General features: G+C 42.8%; 1 protein-coding gene across 1 annotated transcript in view; it reads left to right on the top strand.

The window, feature by feature from the left end:
* The window catches only part of bend4 (BEN domain containing 4), a gene marked incomplete at both ends in the record, with an annotated part of 18,916 nt that extends 2,516 nt beyond the window's left edge, over positions 1 to 16,400 (top strand). The window contains 6 exons of the mRNA XM_080416597.1: positions 7,015 to 7,376; positions 10,178 to 10,505; positions 11,724 to 11,827; positions 12,156 to 12,218; positions 13,384 to 13,624; positions 16,168 to 16,400. Coding sequence (XP_080272723.1) covers positions 7,015 to 7,376; positions 10,178 to 10,505; positions 11,724 to 11,827; positions 12,156 to 12,218; positions 13,384 to 13,624; positions 16,168 to 16,400 — 1,331 coding nt within the window. The remainder of the gene's footprint in view (positions 1 to 7,014; positions 7,377 to 10,177; positions 10,506 to 11,723; positions 11,828 to 12,155; positions 12,219 to 13,383; positions 13,625 to 16,167) is intronic.
* Between the last annotated feature and the right edge of the window lie 2,323 nt (positions 16,401 to 18,723).

Below are 18,723 nucleotides of genomic sequence, written 5' to 3'. Positions count from 1 at the left end.
AATCCCAACAGTTTTCTGAAAAAAACGCATGTTTCTATATCAGTGGTGCTCAAACGTTTTCATGTCAAGGACCCCCAAAATGATATGTATTTGGCCGCTGACACCCATCTCAAAATATTTTGTTCCAGGGACCCCCAGAAGCAAAAATAGCAGATATACAAGCTCGTAGCGCGGCACTCGGTGCCGCGCTATGAGCTTGTATATCTGCTATTTTTGAATAGCCAAAGTGTAAAATAATGCTTTTTAGCTCAAATCAAAAAATGACACAGATGCGTTCCAGGTCTTAATGGGGGTTAAAGTGCGATAAAATTGTGCTCGAGGCTATAGAGACTACATGTCAGTGAATACAAGATGAGATTTGGGGTGCCACCCAATTCCCTCTGTAATGTGCCATGAGAATCATATCGTCACTGTCGGAATGGAATCCTCATATGTCCAAAACTGCTGCTTTTCAGGTTCAAAAATAGAAAAAGTAGCAGTTCTATACAAGCTCGAAACGTGTCTAGTTTCGAGCTGGTATATCTGCTACCTTTGATGCTTTTGTGTGACACTGTAGTTAGTATGATCAAGTAGATCATTAATTTCTGAAAAAAACACAAAGTTAGAATATGGCGATGATTCCATAAAACTGCAACGATGTAATGCACGTGTTTCCAAGATGACCAACAGTTTGTGCTCCCATTTCCCACCCATACATGGCTCTCTGACTCTCTGACACTGTCCTCTTGCACCTGCTACAGTATTCACCTGTTTCCTAGGCTGTGTGTTTTCCACTTCCTGTCGATTTCATTGGATATCATTGGTCATCTGACCAGTTTCATGGTGGAAAGTGGAAAACACACAGCCTAGGAAACAGGTGAATATGCTAAAGGGATAACACAATAAATCGCATTTAGCCCGCTTGTTTGTACAACATGTACAATTAGGGCATGGCCGATATTGCTTCAAATGGATATCACGATTATTGCAAGCTGTTGCCTCGTTTACGATATTACGTGTATTGTGAAAATAGCAGATCTAGCATATCGGCTATTTTGCATTTTCGCTATTTTTACATGGCAACATTTTACAACAAAGTATAATAGTGGCTAATCAAACAAATCGATTTAGTTGATTATTAGTAAAAAATATATTAGAATTTTGTCTTTTCGATGTGTTTATATATATAAGAAATTAAATTAATATTGTGTATGAAGAAAAAAACGTTCTTGATTATTCGATTAACCCACATGAGCAAGATTAAGTCGGTTATTGTTCCTAAATGTTTGTTTCAAAACAATTTCGGTTAATTTCTCAGCCCTGTGTACTGTACAGTCTTCTGTTACATACATATTGCTAAGAGAACAACAAAAAACCTGATCACAGCTCTCTCTCCTCCGCTTGTCTCAAACAATTTGACATCTTTTTCATTTTCTGGGGGGTGGGGGTGGGGGTGGTATTTGAAGATCCAAGGAGCCAGCCACGAGTTCAGCGTGCAATAATGGAAATTGCATTTAAAAGCCGTCCCAAAGAGTTGTGATTAAAATAAATGGGGCTCATAAATTTGCCTCCGCCGAGCATGTTGTTTTTAATGAAATTTTATGAGGCTCTCTGAGGCGTGCAGTGCCATGGAACCGGGGCAAGAGGAGGAGGAGGAGGAGGGGGGGGGGGGGGGGGGGGCGGAGGGGGGCACGATGGCGAATGATATCAGATACATCTCGACGGGTAAACAGAGACAGCGCGCATATTAATAAATGCGACACACATCTGTGCCAGGCCGATAGACACGTCTCAGTGACTGGCAGAGCAGTGGGGGCCGCTCACAACCCATTTTGTGTGTGTGTGTGTGTGTGTGTGTGTGTGTGTGTGTATGTGTGTGTGTGTGTGTGTGTGTGTGTGTGTGTGTGTGTGTGTGAAACCTCTCATCTCCATATTTTAACTTTTTGTGTTTTTTTTTATTTGAATCCTGAAAAGTAACAGTTTTGGACATATGAGGTTTCCACTCGACAGAGACGATATAGTCCAATTTGAGGAATAGACATTATGAGGAAATGTTTCCTGTTCCTCATAAGAGAAATGGTTGTTTTGTGGTTAAAATAAATGCATAAATAATAATGATAATTGGGAATTTATAGGCTTACATTTAGAAAAAAGATTTGTGTTAGGATTAGGCATTTAGAGGTTAGGTTTTAGGGGTTGGAGTTATGCCTGATAATAACTTGGTTGCACGCCGGTGATCCACAGACACCGAAACTAGCAGATATTCAAGCTGACAAGAATGACATTCTGCGACAAAGAATTCCATTTTTCATTCTTGTAGATCAGCTATTTTCAGCCTAAGGAAAAAATTGCCATTCATAAAATCACCCTCCTAAAAACAATGATGTCCTCACGATAATAGTATAGTGTGTGTGTGTGTGTGTGTGTGTGTGTGTGTGTGTGTGTGTGTGTGTGCGTGTGCGTGTGCGTGCGTGAGTTGGACTAATAATCATAATAGGGAGGGATGTACGTGATGTAGTACATGTCATTGAGAGGTGATGAGACAATGACAATCGGGGGGGGGGGGCTGTTGTCCTGGATAGCGGCTTATAGTGCTCATCTCTTCTGCTTTGGCTCAGGGGGTGGCATAGCTGAATGGTGAGAGAGCCGGCCCTGGGGAACTGCAGTCCCCAGTTGTCCCAGGTACGATCCCAGGCCTGGCCAGCAATGTGTCAAATATATGACTGGTCAAAGTGTCCTCAAGCACAGTGGTTCTCAAACGTTGTCATGTCAAAGACCCCCAAAATGACATGTGTTCGGCTGCGGACCCCCCAATCTCAAAAACATTTTGTGCCAGGGATTTTTCAAGAATAGCAGATCTACAAGCTCATAGCGTGGCACCGAGTGCCGTGCTATGAGCTTGCACATCTGCTATTTTTTAATAGCCAAAGTGTAAAATATGGTTAAAGTGGTTAAAATAATTGTGACGCTATATTAACTAATTTAGCTGGGGACCCCCTGGTACTAGCCTGGTATCCAGCCTGCTTCGCTACGTTCGGCGGACTTTTTCGACGGTCTGTGGTGCGGGGCGGGACAAAAAAACTGTGTGATCGTTGTGATTCGTCATTCGTTTGAACAACATCCAATCAGCAACGACGTTGCCCAACGTAACATATGTAGTTCCAGTGTAGTTCTGCAAAACGAGTCAATAGGGTGCTCTCCAGACTGAGAAGCGAAGAGAGAAAAAAAAGTCCGCCGAACGTAGCGAAGCAGCCTGGATTCCAGGCTACCCTGGTACCACCCCCCAAGAACCCCTGGGGGTCCCCGGACCCCACTTTGAGAACCAATGCTCAAGTAAGACTACTTAACCCCTAGCTGCTCCGTGCCCCATGTGGGCAGCGATTAGCTGGGTTGAGCTGAAACAGAATTTCCCCCGCGAGAGCAATTACGTCAAAATCGGTGTCTTTTACTGTCCCACTGGTTGTTGATACTTTGGAGTTTGTCGACATCTGAAACACAAATTATCGTAAGGGGCGTCCACACCAAGAGCTACAACGATATATTGTTCACCACCACTAACTGTTGTCATGATAGTTGTTGTGTGGACTCTGCAATGTACTCGAGTTTGAAGAACGATTTTGTCGTCATGTAACTGTCTAACTAATCGGGCGGCTGTGGCTCAGGAGGTAGAGCAGGTCGTCCATTGATCCGTGGGTCGGCGGTTCGAATCCCAACTCCTCCTGTCCACATGTCGAAGTGTCATTGGGCAAGACACTGAACCCTACATTGCCTCCAATGATTCGGTCGGCGCTAGCTTGCCACCATTGTTGTGTGAATGTGGGAAAAGTGGGGACGCTGGCGTCGACTGTTCGCCGCTCCACCTCCCAATGTCCCCCCCCCCTGTACGAATGAACCATTGTAAAACGCTTTGAGTAAGTTTGAGTACTTAGAAAAGCGCCATATAAATGCAATTCATTATTATTATTATTATTATTAACTAACTGACTCCACTTTAGCCCATAGCACTTGACCTAGCCTCGACGACCATGCAGTCTTATGCAAAGGTTAAAATGTAATTTAGATGGAGTGTTACAGTACTTAGACAGATGCCAGGTGCATGTGTTGGCATCCTATAGTTTGCATAGTTTCAACAGTACATATTATTCATTGATATCATAATGTTTAGACTGATGATAGGTTCTTGGTTTACCTATGATCCTCCTAGATTACTGAGGCACTACACTAGGGGTGGGACGATATATCGATATATCGATATATCGTCCCACCCCTACACTACACAGTCTCTATGCTTTTGATGTATTACCTTGTGTTTACCTTGCTTACTGTAAATCGCTCTGGAGTAAGAGTGTCAGCTAAATGCCTAAATTGTAAATTGTAAAGTGTACGATTTACAATTTAGGCATTTAGCAGACACTCTTAATCCAGAGCGAAACTAATGATCAGCATCAGAATCATATTTATTGTCACATCACAGGTTTAGAGGTGCAACGAAGTGGGTGAAATTATTGTTTTTGGAGTGCGCTCCATCATTTGTAGTTTTTTTGTGAGAGGAGAGAGGATAAGGTAGTACAATACACTGGTCAATGATAAGATGCAGTGTCACCTGTATGTCAAGTAGAGCCAGACCCATCTCGTTGCTGTAAGGCAGAAACTCTCCATATAAACGTTGTGTGTTTTTTTCGTAAATTAACGCCCTACTTGATCAACCTACAGCTTAAGTGCTGAAAGTGCTTTTCACCATTGAGCTAATAGAGCCGGCCTGCTTGCTCGCGGGATAAATTGAATCGGGTCAAAATTTGTGTCAGATCCTGTGTCTAGGTGAGACATGACCTTTGACACGATCTAAATGTATCAATAGAAGAACAGGGAGACAATATACAACCACCCCAATTGTGTGTTATATTGTATTGACATACTCTACCACACAGATTGGGCAACATTACATCCTCCTATAATTCGACAAAGCTCTGTGTGGGGTGGTGAGCCCAAAATCTCTTCTGCCCGGTTCTCCTCAGTGACTGGAGCAATTGATCTGCATGTGCACACAGCCATTGACCATTACCACTGTGCACGGAACAGCGAAGCCCGTTTTTCGCTTTCCCCAAATGTCAGCTGTTTGTTAGTGTTTTTGTGTTCGCTGCCTCCCGGGTTGCCAAATCATGTGCGCATATCCCCCCCACGAGAGCATAGGTTTATTAATTATAAAAAAGTGTAGTTTTATTAATTTAAAAAAAGTTACATAGTGAGGCTTTAAGCTTCCGTGTGTCAGAACCTCAGACACATTGGGACTGATCAATTTAGTTTTTTACACCCGCTTTGGTAAACAGCTGTGCCTCAACTTGCTCACTGTGAGCTTCTCACTTGCGGGTCGAGGTTCACACTGTACTTGTGGGGTGATAGGCGTGTGATATCTTTATTATGGATCTTAGTATCTTAGTGGTGGATGCAAGATGCATCCACCGTCCACAGGCTGTTTGTTGAGAGCCACCGTTTCATGTACAGTATTGTGACAGTTTCCTTACGTAGATGAACTTTTTGCTGTTGTCATATGAAAGTTTCTTAAACTGTAAAAAAAAAAAAAAAGAAGGGATATTTCACTTTCAAACGTGTTTGGGGTCATTTTAACGTAGACTCAGGCTTTCTGTGAGCACCCCAGACAGCTTTTAACCCATTTAGACATGGAACGCATCTGTGTCATTTTAGATTTCTTTGGCTCTTCAAAAATAGCAGATATACAAGCTCATAGCTTGTAGATCTGCTATTTTTTAAAAAACCGTGATTTTTTAAAAAAATATTTGTTTCCTAAAAACTGTTAGGATTTAGAAAATGTTTAGAAGCGGCCTCAGGTCTTAATGGGTTAAGTTGCTTGATTCAGAAACCAAAAGAGCCAATCAGAGTCTCTTCCACTTTTTGGTGGAAGAGCAAAACGCCCACCCAGCACCTGGGGCCAGACCGGTCTGCAGAAGACACATGGAAATGTCAATTCAAGTGACCAGGCTTACCAGGCTAGATTTACAGACTCTTTAAGTAAAACAATAGTAAAAGAGCACTTAACACCCAGTGGTGGAAAAAGCAGCTACTCAAATGTTTTACTTAAGTACAAGTATCAACACTGCAATGTAGAAGTAGCTCTGTTACAAATAAAAGTCAGGAATTAAAAATGTACTTGAGTAACAGTACAAAAGTATTGGTATCCAAATGTACTTAAAGTACCAAAAGTAAAAGTACTGAACTGTTTGAAAATAGCAGATCTACAAGCTCGCGACGCGTTGTGAGCTTGTAGATCGGCTATTTTCAAATAGCCTAGGTATAAAATAGTGCTAAAGTGGTTAATGTATGTTTTATAATGTAATAATGTATATCTGCAAAGTAACTATAGTAACTAAAGCTTTCAAATAATTGTAGTGGATAGGCCTGTCCCCGACTAAGGATTTGTTTAGTCGACTCTAATTGGCGACTAATTGCCAATAGTCGACTGGCAGTCGACTAATAAAAAAATACATATATTTGGGCCAAAATACATTTTATTTCAAAGGGCCAAGTCTACACAGTTTGTTTTGTCTCCAGCAGAGTTTCTAGTGTCTCTATCTCTCTCTGGAAGAGGTTGCACATGAACTCTGCAGCCGCACTGAGGCGCTCCAACACAAACAATACCAATACAAAAACGAGGAATAAGAAGAATAAAGTGGAAGTTACGTGTGGTTGCAGGTGTAGACTTGGCCAAAAAACTATTTAAAACATTTTTGGCCCTTAAAAAAAAAAGAGTCGACTAGACTAGAGACACTTAGTCGACTCGGACTCCCCGCGACTAACCAGTCGACTAGTCGACTTAGTCGAGGTCAGGCCTAGTAGTGGAGTAAAAGTACAATATTTGCCTCTGAGATGTAGTCGAGTAGAAGTAAAAGTCCGGAAATTACTCCAGTAAAGTAAAAGTACCTCAAAACCGTACTTAAGTACAGTACCTGAGTAAATGTACTTAGTCACATATTACACCACTGCCTAACACCCCACATCTTCCACACGTCCTTTCCGCAGAGAATCGTCTGATCTTGGACGCCTTTGCCCAGCAGTGCAGCCGAGTCCTCAGCCTCCTGAACAATGGCCGCCTCCTGGAGCCGCCCTCCTCCTCCACCTCCTCCTCGGTCACCTCCAACATCAAGCAGGAGGAGGACGGCAGCCCGGGGGGGGGAGAAGGAGGCCAGGCCCTCCTCCTCCAGGGCGGGGGGCACTGCTCCCTCCCCCCCACCAGGGCAGAGGAAAGCACCTCCACCACCGGGCCGGACGAGGAGGAGGCGGCCCAGCGGAGCCAGTGGAACCAGCAGCAGACCTCGGCCTTCCTCCGCATCTTCACCGACTCCCTCCAGACCTACCTGCTGACGGGGCCTCAGCAGCAGCAGGTAGACTGTAGGGACACACCGCATTGACATATGCTGTACTTAACACAATTCCCGCCATGGACGCATAAAGTCGTTCTATTAAATAGCGCACTTGCCCGCCAAGACACATAAATGCGTTCTATTAACTCATTCACTGCCACTGACGTAAAAAACGTAATTTTTCCCGTTTACCAATCCTGCCACTGACGTAAAAAACGTATTTTTTTTTCAAAAACATTTAATTTTTTCAAATTTGACCCTAAGACCAAGGAGATATGATTATTCGAAGATCTAGACTCCCGTCCACTTCCTTGTTAACTTAAAACTTAAAAAGTCTGTATCTCGGCTCCTGAGAACTTTTTTTTTTTTCGATGAAAAATCTCTGGCAGTGGGCAAACGCGGCCAGCAATAATTGTGGCAGTGAATGAGTTAAAACAATTTGGCACGCTGTTTTAGGCACCCTAATCTCTTAGGAAGAAGAACAGATTCAGAGCTGCGCTACTGAATCTGTCGAGAGCCCCGTTCAGAACGTGTGCGCGTTAGCTTACAAGTGGGCGTGCCTTCAGATCAGGAAGCAGGAGGCGCTTTACCCAATCAAATGTAGTGGGTGGGATTTACTGTCTGTGCGCTCCCTTCCCAGAAGTTCCCACTGAAAACAAACCGAAACTCATTTAACAATAGTGTCCTTGGAGCAGACAGAACCACGGAAAGATATTCACATTTTAACTTGCTCTTTCATTGCTCTTTCATCATAGAAACAAGTGGGCTTAGAGAAGTGGTGTTACTGTTCCGTGTAGAAATATTGTTAGTGGGAATGAAAACATAAGCGCACCACCGGAAGTGGAGCGCTGAGGGCAGACCAAAAACCCCGGTTTCCTTGCGCACTGGTGCTCCGTTCAGCTCGTCCCAGAGCCAAGTGAAAAAGTAAAAAACAGCAGAGGGCGCTGCTTTTCCTTTTTATTTGGCGATGGGTTCCCAGATTGTAGGCCCTAACACAGCTCTGTGATGGTCCGTCGTCACTCAGAGAAGAAGTATGTGGAGGTGACATCATTCCAAAAAACGTCACTTCCATCCGGCCTGCCTATGGGATTTTCAGAAAAACAGCTGTAACTCAGTTGCTGTTTTTTTTGCATTGAAAACCACCGTTTTCAGCGGGCCATAGCCCCAAAATGGCGGATCGCGGTTGGAATGTTGTGGTTCTTCTGAATACACAGATCCCTCCGCTTACCCACGGGGACTATTTTGTTTTGTTTTTTTGGAACACAATGTCGCTTCCACGGCGTTTCAAATATCATCGGATGAAGGTAATTACGCTGGCAAGGGGATAACAAACAATGTTTAATACCTTGGCGGGTGATGTGTTAAGTACTGTACTTATAAGTAAAATTTTGAGGTACTTTTACTTTACTGGAGTATTTCCAATTGTCCATACTTTTACTTTTACCCTATGCATCTCAGAGGCAAATGTTGTTACTTTTACTCCACTACAATTATTTGAAAACTTTAGTGACTAGTTACTTTGCAGATATAAATTATTACATTATAAAACATACATTAACCACTTGAGCCCTATTTTATACCTGGGCTATTTGAAAATAGCCGATCTACAAGCTCACAACGCGTCGCATCGCGGCGCGTTGTGAGCTTGTAGATCTGCTATTTTCAAACGTTTTAGTACTTTTACTTTTGGTACTTTTAAGTACATTTTGATACCAATAAGTTTGCACTTTCACTCAAGTACATTTTGAATTCCGGACTCGTAACAGAGTACTTCTACATTGCAGTATTGATACTGTTACTTAAAGCTTTCATGACATTCACTTTTACACCACATTCAAAGTATTTGTCCTGGTCCTTCAAAAGTGTACAAAAAGTTTTAAGTGAAAATTCCATTCCAGTGATCAATGGCAGGTGTTTTTCTCTCACATTTCTAAAGCCTTTTCAACTGCAATGAAAAAAGAAATCTTTGCCTGCGGGTGTCGCTGGTGAGGGATTTTGCCTGTCAATCATCGCCTTTGCTCCGCCCCCCCCAAAGGAAAGGATAGGGGAGGGGAGGGGCGAGGAGGAGAGTGGGCGGGATTAATCGACTGTGACCTCACTGTCAAAGGGCCAAGCTCAGATTACTTTTCAGCCTAATTATTCATAAAACCCCAGACCACAGAAAATCCACTGAATGTTCTAAGTTCAGGTTTTTTGGGTGTAATTGAGGTCATAAAACCCCAAATAAAACATTGAAAATAAAAAAAGTGAAAATGAATGTCATGATACCTTTAAAGAGGTGGTGCCATGGTTTTGCACTTTTTCTGTTTTTCATGTGTCTATGAGGTTGATAGAACTTCATTAAGCCCCCTGATGGTGTTTTTATGGTGTTTTATGTCTTCTCTAACTATTTTGAGTTTCTACCTGGAGGCTGAAACCTTGAGGGTCAAACGTGCCAATAGCGAAACAGCGCTTTAGTGACATAGTAAAAACATACCCTCCCCCCTCATATCATAACACAACAGGTGTGGGCATGAGGAGGAGGAGGGACTAGGACAGGTGGGTGGTGCTAAGGTGGTGGAGGAGGTGCTAAGGTGAGAACCAGGTATACTTAATGAACTGGAGGCGTGTCCACATAAAAACATAATTTTAACAATTTCTGTACACTTTTTTGAAACAAAATCTTCCTCCTAGTATAACCATAATACCTGATGATTATGTTTTAGGGGGGGGGAAAAATCACTGAAAATCACGGCACCCCGTCTTTAAGTAAAACATTTGAGTACTTTTACCACCACTGCCGATATCGCTGATACAGTGACATATTAACCGTCCCTTTATAGCAGCAGCACGCGCACCTGGCCGCCGCAGGAGGCCTGGAGGACGAGCGGTGTCGGCCCTCGGCCGAGCCCGGCTCCGGGGTCTCCCCCGAGGGGGGCCCGACGAACCTCGGGCCGGGGGGAGGAGGAGGAGGAGGGGGAGGAGGAGGAGGCTGGAGCTCCCCGACTCCGTCGGAGTCCTACGGCCACCCGTCGTCCACGCTGCCCGAGGAGGACGAGGAGGAGGAGGAGGAGGAGAGCTGCTGCCCGCGCTGCCTGGAGCTGGAGCAGGAGGTGCTGTCGCTGCAGCAGGAGAACGAGGAGCTACGCAACAAGCTGGACAATGTACCAGGTATGGCAGTGGTGGGAGAAGTCATTTGTTTTACTTAAGTAAAAAAAGTATCGATACTGCGATGTAGAAATACTCTGTTACAAGTGAAAGTCCGGAATTCAAAATGTACTTGAGTGAAAGTACAAAAGTGTTGGCATCAAAATGTACTTAAAGTACCAAAAGTAAAAGTACTCATTATGCAGAATGTCCCATTTCAAGTTTTTAAATGTAGAAACATCTTTTGAAAATAGCAGATCTACAAGCTCACAATGCGTCGCATCGCGACGCATTGTGAGCTTGTAGATCGGCTATTTTCAAATGGCCGAAAGGTGCCATGTTTTTGCACTTTTTCTGTTTTTCATGTGTCTATGAGGTTGATAGAACTTTATTAAGCCCCCCGGTGGTGTTTTTATGGTGTTTTTATGTCTTCTCTGACTATTTGGAGTTTCTTACTGGAGGCTGAAACCTTGAGGGTCAAACGTGCTAATAGAGAAACAGCGCTTTAGTGACATCACAAAGCCATACCCTCCCCCTCATTATCATAACACAACAGGTGTGGGCATGAGGAGGAGGAGGGACTAGGACAGGTGGGTGGTGCTAAGGTGGTGGAGGAGGTGCTAAGGTGAGAACCAGGTATACTTAATGTACTGGAGGCGTGTCCACATAAAAACAACATTTTAACACTTACTGTACACTCTTTTTTTTTGAAAAAAATCCTTACATAATAATAATACCTTATGATCAGGTTTTAGGGTTGAAAAATATCATGGCACCCCATCTTTCAGCATGCAACACCCGAGCGCAATCAAACATAAAATGGCTCGTCTTTTAGTTATACTGGATCTCTTCTCCACTAGTCCCTCACTAACATTTTAGTCTAGTTTTTATTTGTTGACGAAATTGTCAATCTATTTAGTCTTCGTTTTAGTTAGCTTAGTTTTTATTTCGTTTTCGTCAGTGAAAAAAGGTCGTCGACGAACATTTTTCGTCATAGTTTTAGTCAACGAAATCAACACTGGGCCAAACAAACGCATCATGTGACGTTGTTCCCCTTCCCTTATTCGCGCCTATACGTTTCGAGCTTGTAGATCTGCTATACTTTTGATGCTTTTGTGTGACGCTTTAGTATGTGCTACAGTAATTTATGAAAAAAACACAAAAAGTTTAAATATTGGAGATAAGAGGTTTGAGCCCGACAGCAACGTTATATTAACCTCTCAGTGTTTTGTCTTCTTGCAGTTCCCTGTCAGAATGTGCTGGACTACTTCAAGACAGTTCTTCAGTTCCATAACCAGCTGGTTCAGCCCATGCCAGAGGAGCAGCTTGTTGAAGTGAGGAAGCAGGTTTAAATCCATCAAGACCGGGAACGCATCTGGTCCCTTTTAAGATTTCTTTGGGCTATTCAAAAATTGCAGATATACAAGCTCATAGTGCGGCACCGAGTGCTGCGCTATGAGCTTGTAGATCTGCAATTAAAAAAAAAAAATCATTGTGAAAATGTGTGCAAATCTTTGAATATATTGATGATGCAGGTAGATTTATCACACACAATTTATATCCGATCCCATAGATTAGTTGTATGCGTTTATTACTCACAATACAGTATCTACAACATTACAAATATTTTCAGTACAGTGTACAGTCCAACAGCACAAACATGTAGATCTAAAGAAACCTCTGTCTGTCTCTCTCTCTCTCTCTCTACAGGAAGAAGAACGACAAACAGTGTTTGAGGTCAGTGTTTTCACAATGTGTTTACATCAGGGGGTGATGCAACCTTGATGATGGAGAGGGCCACTATATTTCCTCACTCACTCCAGAGGGACACATTGCATGTACTGTCGGGCAGACACCTCTTACCTCCGTATTTAAACCTTTTTCATAAGTGAATGCCATACTACTCAAAAGTAGCAAAAGTAGCCGATCTGCGTGACACTCCTTAGAGGCCAAGGAAAAACCTTTGCCCTGCATTTTTCACGTCTTCCTGTTATAGCGCCACCAGGAGGCCACAATAACCTACCTGACCTGGCGGAGTCCTGTGCTCCGAGGAGCACTTTTAGTCCATGAGCCAGAGCCCCAAAATTGAGCAATGATTATCGAAAGAGTGGGCAAAACCAAACCTATATTAAATTGTTCATAGGGTCAATACGAGTAAATAAATATATGATAACCTTTCCACTTTTTCATGGTTATCACACATTTTGTTATTTTCCCCATGCGTACATGACAGGTGAAAAAATGACAACATTTTAAAAAGAGTTATCATAATGAAACTTCCTGAGTTGATTACTTACATGAAGACAATGATTTATCGTATTACAAGTTTTCTGAAATTATATATTTAAATATGCAAATTAGGCATTAGGAAAATATGCCCACATTTGCATAACTATCCAGAATCAACATTGGAACATTGGACAAAGCCAGAGTCAACATACTTATTTAATTTTGATAAGATGTTGGAGTCAAAGGTTTTTAACGAGGGAATATTCAATATCTGGCTCAATTTTGGGGCTCTGGCTCATGGACTAAATGCCTAATTTGCATATTTAAATATACAATTTCAGAAAACTTGTAATACGATAAATCATTGTCTTCATGTAAGTAATCAACTCAGGAAGTTTCATTATTATAAATCTTTTTTTAAAATTTGTATTTTTTTCACCTGTCATGTACGTATGGGGAAAATAACAAAATGTGTGATAACCATGAAAAAGCTGCTCCTGTGGAGAGGTTATCATATATTTATTTACTCGTATTGACCCTATGAACAATTTAATATAGGTATGGTTTTGCCCACTCTTTCGATAATGAAATCTTGTCTGGCTCATGGACTATTTTTGTAGTTATTTTTTTTTATGTATTAATTTGATTAGTCCTGTGTGGTTTCCTCTTGCAGGGCAGTAAACAGCTCCTGGGGAACTATCCGCTCTTCATCTCCAACAAGCAGTGGGACGAGGCGGTGAACTCCTCGAAAAAGGACGGGCGCCGGCTGCTGCGCTACCTGATCCGCTTCGTGTTCACCACGGACGAGCTCAAGTACTCGTGCGGTCTGGGCAAGAGGAAGCGCTCCGTCCACTCCGGAGAGCCCGGCGTGGAGAGACGGCCGCTCAACCCCGTCAAAGTCAGCTGCCTCAGAGGTACAGCAACACCAGCAACAACAAAAAAAAGACACGGCATGTCTGAAAAGGGTTGATGCTAAAAGAAGCTCAAATGTTATGGAAACGGGTATTAGAATTAGGGCTGCAAAAGTTAATTGAACTAATCATTTAAATCGATTCTATAAAAAAATCGATAATTTGATTCTGATAAAAGACTAATCAACTGTGTGTGTGTGTGTGTGTATACATATATATATATATATATATAGGTACCGAGATATCTTGATATTTTTTGTTCTCTTTGACATGCTTCTTTAATGTTAGTTTAGTCAGGAACACTCGCGTCATAAGTATATTTAACCATGTATTGCAACTCGGGTGACCACCTCCAAACAGGCCCATTGAGGGACAGGTGAACCCGTTTTGTGAGACATCGCGGGACACATGAAAAAAATATATAGATATATTTTTTATATTTTTTTCAATTATCATCAACATTGGCCATTATCTACAATTTCGAAGTGCTTTATTTATAAAGCACATAAAAAAAGTGTTTTACACACAAAGAAATACAATGATATAAGTAAATTCTCACTATAAATCCCTTTGTTTCAGAGGACATATATTCTTTTCATCTGGACCAAGTGTAGCTTAGTTATTAATAACAACTTGAACAAAATATCTATAAGCCAGGGAGGGTCGCTTGTAAAATATCCATGGCTTTGATGCTACAGTATAGATCTGTGGTTCTCAATCTTTTCAGGTCGTGACCCCCCAAAATAATCACATTTGAACTTGGGACCCCCCCCCGCAAAATAATCATATTTGAACTAGGGACCCCCAAAATAATCATATTTGAACTGGGGCATTACATTTAGTTTGACTCGGTTCCACAGATACATATTGTGAAAATAGCTGATCTGCAAGCTCACAACGCCTCGCCTCTCAATGCGAGGCATTGTGAGCTTGTAGATCAGCTATTTTCAAAATGTTTGCATCTTTCTTAGATTATTTGACAATTTGGCCAATGTTTTTATAGTATAGTTTGTTGATTACTTTTGATGCAGTAATGGTCTTATTCTTTTCTTTCTCTCTTGTTTTTTTTAGGTATTAAAAAGGTCTTTAAAGTCCTTAAAATTGTCACTTTACTGTCATCAGGGGACCCCCTCAAAGCCCAAAATCATGTGGGGGTCCCGACCCACGGGTTGAGAACCACTGCTATAGATTAGATGTATTGTAGGCCTATTTGACAGTGCAGAAACATAATTGCCGTGGCTTGATGTAACATTAACGAGCGTCAACGAGCGCCAGCTTGACACAGACACACACACCTCCCCTCTGCAGTGCTGTGACTGGAGTTTGTCTAATTTCTCTCCAAAAGCCCTTGAATATGATTAAGGATTACTGTGATTATGGTGAGCTCACATTTCATATAACACACACCATACAGTAAGAACTCCTCCAACTTTCACTAACCAAAAAAATAATTAAAAAAAATCTATAAAAAAGAAAGAAGAAAAAAACGTCGTATTTTTTCTTCATATCTTTGGTTTGCGGGACATTGTTCCGTTTGTGCGGGACAGACGGTCCAATTTCAGGACTGTCCCGCGAGATGCGGGACGGGTGGGTACTCTAATTGCAACAAATGGAATACAGTTAAACTTTAAAGCCGTTAATAGCTCCCCTCTTTAAGATGTTCCCTAAATTTAGCTCAGCAGCATGCTAAGCAAAATCAGGTAATGCTATGCAAAAGTGTATGTATATAAGAGCAGGCGGCAGGCCCATAGCAAGACATGTAATGATATTAACTTGAGTCATGAAAACTTGAATGCAGTTTAACATTAAAGCCATAGAACATTAAATTCAGTTTTTGAGCCATGGAAACATTGCATTTCAGTTACTTTAGAACTATATCTCCATATTTGGGCATTGTGAGATTGTGGATAGGCTATTTTCGCTATTTGCTGTAACATGAAGTATAGGCTTAAGTGGTTGGTTAAAAGTGTGTATGTACAGTATATACACCAAAGTTTACTACACTTATCCACTGGTTCTCAACGTCCGGTCCGGGGACCACCAGGGGTCGAAATGGATCCTTTACGGGTCTGTAACTAGGATAGTATACAAATGGAACCAAATGCACCCTTACGGGTCTGTAACTCGGAGAGTATACAAATGGAACCAAATGCACCCTTATAGTGCGTGCCAACGCGTCGTCACCACGGGGGGGGGCGTGGCATAGTAGCTGCAGCCATACTTGTTTCGGTCAATGTTAAGTCAACCTGTTTTATACACCTCAAAGATGTCCGCCGCTACCAAATGACACTTGTTGACGCCCCCTTCAGGATTTTTGGCACGCTCTATGGGTCTTTTCGGTTCCATTTGTACACTTGCAGAATTAAATAGTAGGGATTTTACTATGTAGATTGGGTTCCCAGAGGCACCTTTTTTATCAAATGGGGGTCCATGGCCTTATAACATAACAAACTGGGTTGTATGTGTAGGCTATTGCACTTATCAGTTCAATCAGTGCATTTTTTTCTCCTTCTTTACCTCCAAACTGGTGTTTTTTTATTTATCAGAGTTCATCCGAATGCACTGTGCCTCCAACCCGGACTGGTGGATGCCGAGCGAGGAGCAGATCAACAAGGTGTTCAGCGACGCGGTGGGGCACGCGCGCCAGGGCCGCGCCGTGGGCACCTTCCTGGGCAGCAGCGGCAGCAGCACCAGCAGCCTCTACATGGAGGCCTTCGACGGGCACCTCTCCCAGGACGAACTGTATCTGAAAGGCTGCCAAAACGGCCAGGCGGACTGAAGGTGAATGTCACGTTAAGACGGTGGTCCTGAAAGTGGGGTACCCCCCCCCCCCCCCCCCCATCGTGGGTCCTTGAGGGGGTTCCAGGGGGTCCTCAGATTAAACGATTGATAGCAAGGCACCAAATGGACCCTTACCGGTCTGTAAAGGGTCATTCACACCAAGCACGATAACTGTAACGATGATTATGTGAGCGTCCACACCGATGAACGAGAACGTTCTGTAAACAGTGGCACCAGACGCGCACTGCACAGTCCAGCTGTGTCAGAGGCCACATGGAGGAGGAGAGAGAGGCCCCTTTTATGCCCCGGGTTCGAACCGGTTCCGTTCTTTTTTCCACAGTGTTACCACTGAAAATTAATTGGTTCAGAACCCTAAAAGTTGGTTCGGAACCGGAAACCAAACAATACTTGTTTTTTCTTGCCCTGAACTGGGAACCGTAGTGGGCATGTCACTATTCTACAGGTTGGAAATGCGATATATACGATGGCAAAAGGAAGAGAAAAATCATCATTTAAAAAATTTTTATAGAAGGGACGTAACGACCGGTCATATTCGACACGTTTCTGTCCAGGCCTGGAACTGAACCTGGGGCAGCTGGGCACTCCCGCTCCCCAAGCGGGCTCTCTAACCATTCAGCTATGCCACCCCCAATTACAATAGTTCTCCTTAAAACTGGTGGAAAGTTTGTGGCCGGTTCTGTGAAAGCACCAAGGCTCCAAGAATCTATAACGGAAACCAAAGTTCTGTTAGTGGAAAAGGAGCCTCTTTTCTGTGGTTCTGAAAGACACAAGCAATAGGATATATGGATCATCTGACTGATTATTAATCATACGTAGAGGTGAGATAGTTGTACCTTGCCTACCTGAGAAAATGCAAGCCACACTGTAGTCCACCAGCTAGAATTAGCTATTCATAATCGTCTCCTCCATCTCATCTCGTTAATAACAAAACTTGGGTGAGTGAGACCGATCGCATCCCAGATGTCCTTTTTATTGGCTGTCAAATGTTTCTATCATTCATAAAATCGCTCTGAAAGTGATCCAAACGATATAGTCGACGACTATCATCGTTATAGATGTGGTGTGGACCATTCACTTTTAACATAGTTATCGTTATAGTTATCGTGCTTGATGTGAACAGCTCTTAATTATGTGAGTGTACGAATGGAACCAAACGGTCCGTTTGGTTCCATTCGTACACTCTCATAGTTATGGGGAGGGGGTCCATGGCCTAATGCAATAGCAAACTGGGGGTCCTTGAAATAAAAAATATTTGGGAACCATTGACATACTAAGTACTAAGAAGCACCCCCACCCCAAAAAAAACCCTGACCGTATCCTGTCCTCTGCACAGGCAAAGTAAAACATTCCATTGGAAGTAGAGCATAGGGAACAGAGCTGTCGTAATCCCCTATGAAACAACAGGTTTCATGGCATTTTTTGTAGCGTTTCTGCCATTTTTACCAGCATGGATTTGGTTGATCAAAATGAAGACCCTATAAAGGCAGTGGCGTGTCCAGAATATTTTAACTGGGGTGGCACGCACACACACACACACACACACAGGCACACATACAGTATGCACACGCGTGCTTGCACACACACGCGCGTCGGAATAGTATTTGTCTCCACTACTACGCATAATCGACTTTAATAACTAACATTACAGTGTCTCGCTGTGTTTATATATTTTTATTACTTAGCCTAATTTCTCTATTTTCTAGATATGTATTTTCTATTTTACGAATCATTCCAAGACGGCATGTTCATTATTACAACAGAGCAGATATTAAAGCCTAATTTAAAAGACTTGGGTTCGATCCCGGCCACCGGCAAGTTGCGCCAACTCAGCGTATGAGTAGCACTGAATGGGTGGGTCAAGTACTGGGAGCTGATAGTAGGTGTGGCGCTCCACCTCAGCAGTCCATCTCCCAGGGGTCTAGTGCAGGGGTCTTCAACAGGGGGTCCGGGACCCCTAGGGGGTCCTCAGAGTCACTACAGGGGGCCCGCCAAATCTTTGTGTGATATGATTATTATCTTTTTACATTAACCACTTGAACCCTAGCATCCCTTTTCTGAAGAGAACTTTAGCCAAAAAATAGCAGATCTACAAGCTCACAACGCCTCGCATTGCGAGGCGTCGTGAGCTTGTAGAGCGGCTATTTTTGGCAAGTTTGGTGTAGAGGGGAAAAAAGAGCAGACCAAGTAAAAAAATAAGGTTTAATCTGAAAGACAATTGTATACAATATAAAGGGGGTCCCTGCTTCATCTCTCTCTCAGCTAGGGGGTCCTTGGCCTGAAAATGTTGAAGACCCCTGGTC

The sequence above is a fragment of the Gymnoscopelus braueri genome, assembly GCF_963280865.1.
Source record: "Gymnoscopelus braueri genome assembly, chromosome: 20".
In the NCBI taxonomy this organism is placed as follows: domain Eukaryota; kingdom Metazoa; phylum Chordata; class Actinopteri; order Myctophiformes; family Myctophidae; genus Gymnoscopelus; species Gymnoscopelus braueri.
The sequence above is the reverse complement of the archived record's forward strand: the minus strand, read 5'-3'. Positions and strand labels throughout refer to the sequence as shown.